The 3,873-nt window shown below is 37.7% G+C and overlaps 1 protein-coding gene across 1 annotated transcript; it reads left to right on the forward strand.

Moving 5' to 3' along the window:
• On the forward strand, window positions 403–3,493 carry LOC109350290 (scarecrow-like protein 6). The gene is made up of 2 exons (XM_019591503.1): window positions 403–707; window positions 886–3,493. The coding sequence occupies exon 2, from the start codon at window positions 992–994 to the stop codon at window positions 3,110–3,112; it is 2,121 nt and encodes a 706-aa protein (XP_019447048.1). The 5' UTR covers window positions 403–707; window positions 886–991; the 3' UTR covers window positions 3,113–3,493.

Genomic DNA, 3,873 nt, shown 5'->3' on the forward strand with positions numbered 1-3,873 from the left:
GTACTTTATATATTTAAGAATTTTTATGGACATCATGGTCACATACTAATTATTATTAGTTCACAAATAAAAATATTAAATACGAATAATAAATGCCCAATCATAAATATAAATTAAACTGATATTAAACTCAAATTTAAAAAACCAAACTGTACAAAGTAAAATTAATAAGTTGTTACTATAGTAATATAATGTCATACTAAAAACTTATAAAAGATAAAAAATGCAAAAATTTAATTTTTGAAAATAATATTTGATTAAATTCGAAAAGAACAATAATACATATTAAAAGTGATTAATTTCTTATCCAAAAATTAGAATATTGAACAAAAATATATATTAAACAAACCAATATTTTATAATTTAAGTAGGAACAAGAAGAGAGATCAGAGAAGGATGGGAGAGTGCAATCCATCCAAAAAAAACATAAGTAGGAAAGAGTGTTTCACTTCCACACAGAAAACTCATAACATAAGCAACAAAAACAAAAAATCACATTCATGGCTTTGTTCTTTCACTGCAACTATTTGGACCTTAATAAGCTATGGATCCTGAAAGTGAAGAACAAGCTTTAGATGCACTCAAGTTCTTTACTTTTTGTAACAAACAACAAAGAATCACATTCATGGCTTCATTCCTTTACTGCCACTGCAACTCTTTGGAGTTAACAAGCCATAGATCCAGAAAGTAAAGGTCAATCTTTATAGGTGCTCAAGTTTTTTTCTTTTTATTTTTTAAACCCTTTGTATTTGTAAGTGGTTTTGAATATCCCACCAAAATTGAAAGCTTTCTTCAAAAAATAAAATAAAAAATCATGTATGCTTTGTTCCTGGATTTGTAAACCACACTCATGTGTCAAAATTCTTGCTTTGAAACATGTTCTAGGTGGGTATGGAGAATAAAGATGCTAGCTTTTTAAGAAACTAGAGTCTTTTGAGTGGTTGGTTTTGTTGGCACTGAGACCCTATATTGTTGTTGTTATCTTTGTTGAATGAAGGCCATGCCCTTGCCTTTTGAGGAATTTCAAGAGAAGGGAGTTTTGGATTTTTGTTCTTCTGCAGTTTCAGATTCTTTTTCACTCCTTTGGCATCAACAACCACAAAAGTGGAGCATAGACAAAGAGTTTTATTGCTATGTGGGCACTGAGCCTAATTCTGTTCTTGACTCAAGAAGAAGCCCAAACCCTTCTTTATCATCTTCCACAATGTCCTCTTCTCTTGGCAGCAGCAACAACACCACTGTTGCAGCCACAACCCTCTTAGAGAAACCTCTTCATGCATCCTTGGAAGCTAGCCCAGAAAAATGTGATGTGAGAATGGAGGACTGGGAGGGTCAAGATCAGTCTATTATGAGGTTAATCATGGGTGATGTTGAAGACCCTTCTGCAGGATTGAGCAAGCTCTTGCAAAGCAGTGATTGTGGTTCTCAAATTGCCGATTTCAACGAAGGGTTTGGTGTTGTGGATGAAGGGTTGAATATGGTAAGTAATATTGATCCCTTTGTGCAAGGGAATTACCCTGCCTTCCCATTTGTTGAGAATATAGATGGTCACAGTGCAAAGACTGGTTCCATGTCTGTCTCAGAATCAATTTATGTTTCAGCTAACAGTTCTTTGATGGTTTCGTCGTCCCCCGGTGTGCTTAATTCTCAGCAGCAGCAACAGATTGGTGTTGTAGATGAGAAGCCTCAATTTATCAATCCTCAGTTGCTGTTAAACCAGAATCAAGCTCAGTTCTCGGATAGCCCTTCTTTCTTTGTGCCATTGACATACCCTCAAATGCAAGAGCAGGAAGTTTTGTCTCAGCATCAAGCGGAACACCGTTTGTCCGATGCAGTCGGGCACAATTATCAGGTTCCAAGGTTTCCCCTTTTGGACTGTGGGCAAGAGCTAATTTCTAGGAGGCAGCAAAAACAGCGTCCATTGTTTCCTCATCATCATCTGCAACAGCTACAACCATTGGTTGTGCCGTCTGCAAAACAGCAGAAGGTGAATTCCACCGGAGATGATGCAATTAACCAGTTTCAGCAGAATATATTTGACCAGCTATACAAAATTGCTGAGCTGATAGAAGCTGGTAATCCGGTACTTGCGCAAGGGATATTGGCGCGGCTCAATCAGCATCTCTCCCCAGTTGGTAAGTCTTTCCAAAGGGCTACTTTCTACATGAAGGAGGCCTTGCAGTTACTGCTCAATACGAACATTCACAGTTCTATTGCTTTCTCACCAATCAATTTCATATTCAAAATTGGAGCTTACAAGTCATTTTCTGAGATATCACCGGTTCTTCAGTTTGTCAACTTCACTTGTAATCAAGCCCTCGTCGAAGCTCTGGAAAGGTTTGATCGAATTCACATTATTGATTTTGACATTGGGTTTGGAGAGCAATGGTCTTCTTTTATGCAAGAGCTTGCCTTGAGAAATAATGGTGCAACATCTCTTAAAGTTACCGCTATTGTATCTCCCTCCACTTGCGATGACAATGAGCTCAATTTTATCAGACAAAATTTGAACCAATATGCCAAAGACATTAACATGTCGTTTGAGCTCAATGTTCTGAGCATTGAATCACTGAACTCTCCTTCTTGTCCTCTGGCTTCTCAGTTCTTTGATAATGAGGCAGTTGCTGTGAATTTACCACTTTCTTGTTTCGTAAATTACCCATCGTTGGTTCCTTCAGTGCTTCACTTTGTAAAGCAGCTTAGACCAAAAGTGGTGGTCACTTTGGATAGAAATTGCGATCGCATTGATGTACCATTTTCCACCAATATAGTCCATGCTCTTCAATATTACTCAGCCTTGCTTGAGTCACTAGATGCAGTAAATGTGAGCTCGGGTGTCCTCCAAATCATCGAGAGGCATTTCATCCAACCAGCCATTAAGAAAATTGTATTCAGCCATCAACGATCACACGAAAAGTTACCTCCTTGGCGGAATCTGTTTCTTCAAACTGGGTTCTCTCCGATCACATTTAGTAACTTCGCAGAAGCTCAAGCTGAGTGTTTAGTACAGAGGGCACCAGTGCGGGGATTTGAAGTGGAGAGAAGGCATTCATCTCTTGTCCTATGCTGGCTGCAGAAAGAACTTATCTCGGTTTCAACTTGGAGTTGTTGAACAGCTGCTAATTAACTTATATTTTTCAAGGTGCTTCATAACTTGCTACTGTAGTTTATGTAATTGTTTGTGTAGGCTTTTTCATGTGATCCGCGTCGAAATGTTCTCTTGACTATATGGGTTGAAATCTAGGATTCTACAGCTCTATTTCTAGTATGTCGGTTTCCATGTGGGTATTAGTGTATTATGTGTCCCCATTTCCATCATCTACCATGTGTGACTGTCTTTGTTTATCTTGAACACAAGGCAAATTGTTTTGGAAGTATGAAACAATTTAGCCAAGAATGCAGTCTAAACTTTTCGGGCATTCGTGTAGTCTATCTTGATTACTGAATTGTGAACTGAGTTTGACATATATTATTGTAATATGTATCATGAAAACCTTTTGCCAATGCAATCATGTAATATGCATAGATGCAGATATTTCGCCCCTGATATCCGGGTTTCTCACCGGTGGCATTAATGACTCTACCGAGTACTGAGCAGATTGGTTAGAGCTGATGATTCCTGGTAGAGGATGTCATCTCAGTTTCAACATGGAGATGTTGAGGGAGATGCAATTTGCACTCTTGACTGCTAATTAATTTTAAAATGCAAAGGTGCTTCATAATTATAACTGCTTCTGTTGATCTTTAATGAATTTGCCTTTGCTTTGGTGTTGTATGCTAATTGTCTGTGTTGTAGGGTTACTCTTTCCAATGAAGGAAGTAAACATCTTAATTAGAACCTGAATGTCAATTTATGTGGCATATCTTATAAGT

Source organism: Lupinus angustifolius, chromosome LG01 (genome assembly GCF_001865875.1).
Source record: "Lupinus angustifolius cultivar Tanjil chromosome LG01, LupAngTanjil_v1.0, whole genome shotgun sequence".
NCBI lineage: Eukaryota > Viridiplantae > Streptophyta > Magnoliopsida > Fabales > Fabaceae > Lupinus > Lupinus angustifolius.

What these genes read in the sequence shown, in the direction of transcription:
- LOC109350290 (XM_019591503.1), top strand. Translation starts at nt 992, where the DNA reads ATGAAGGCCATGCCCTTGCCTTTTGAGGAATTTCAAGAGAAGGGAGTT.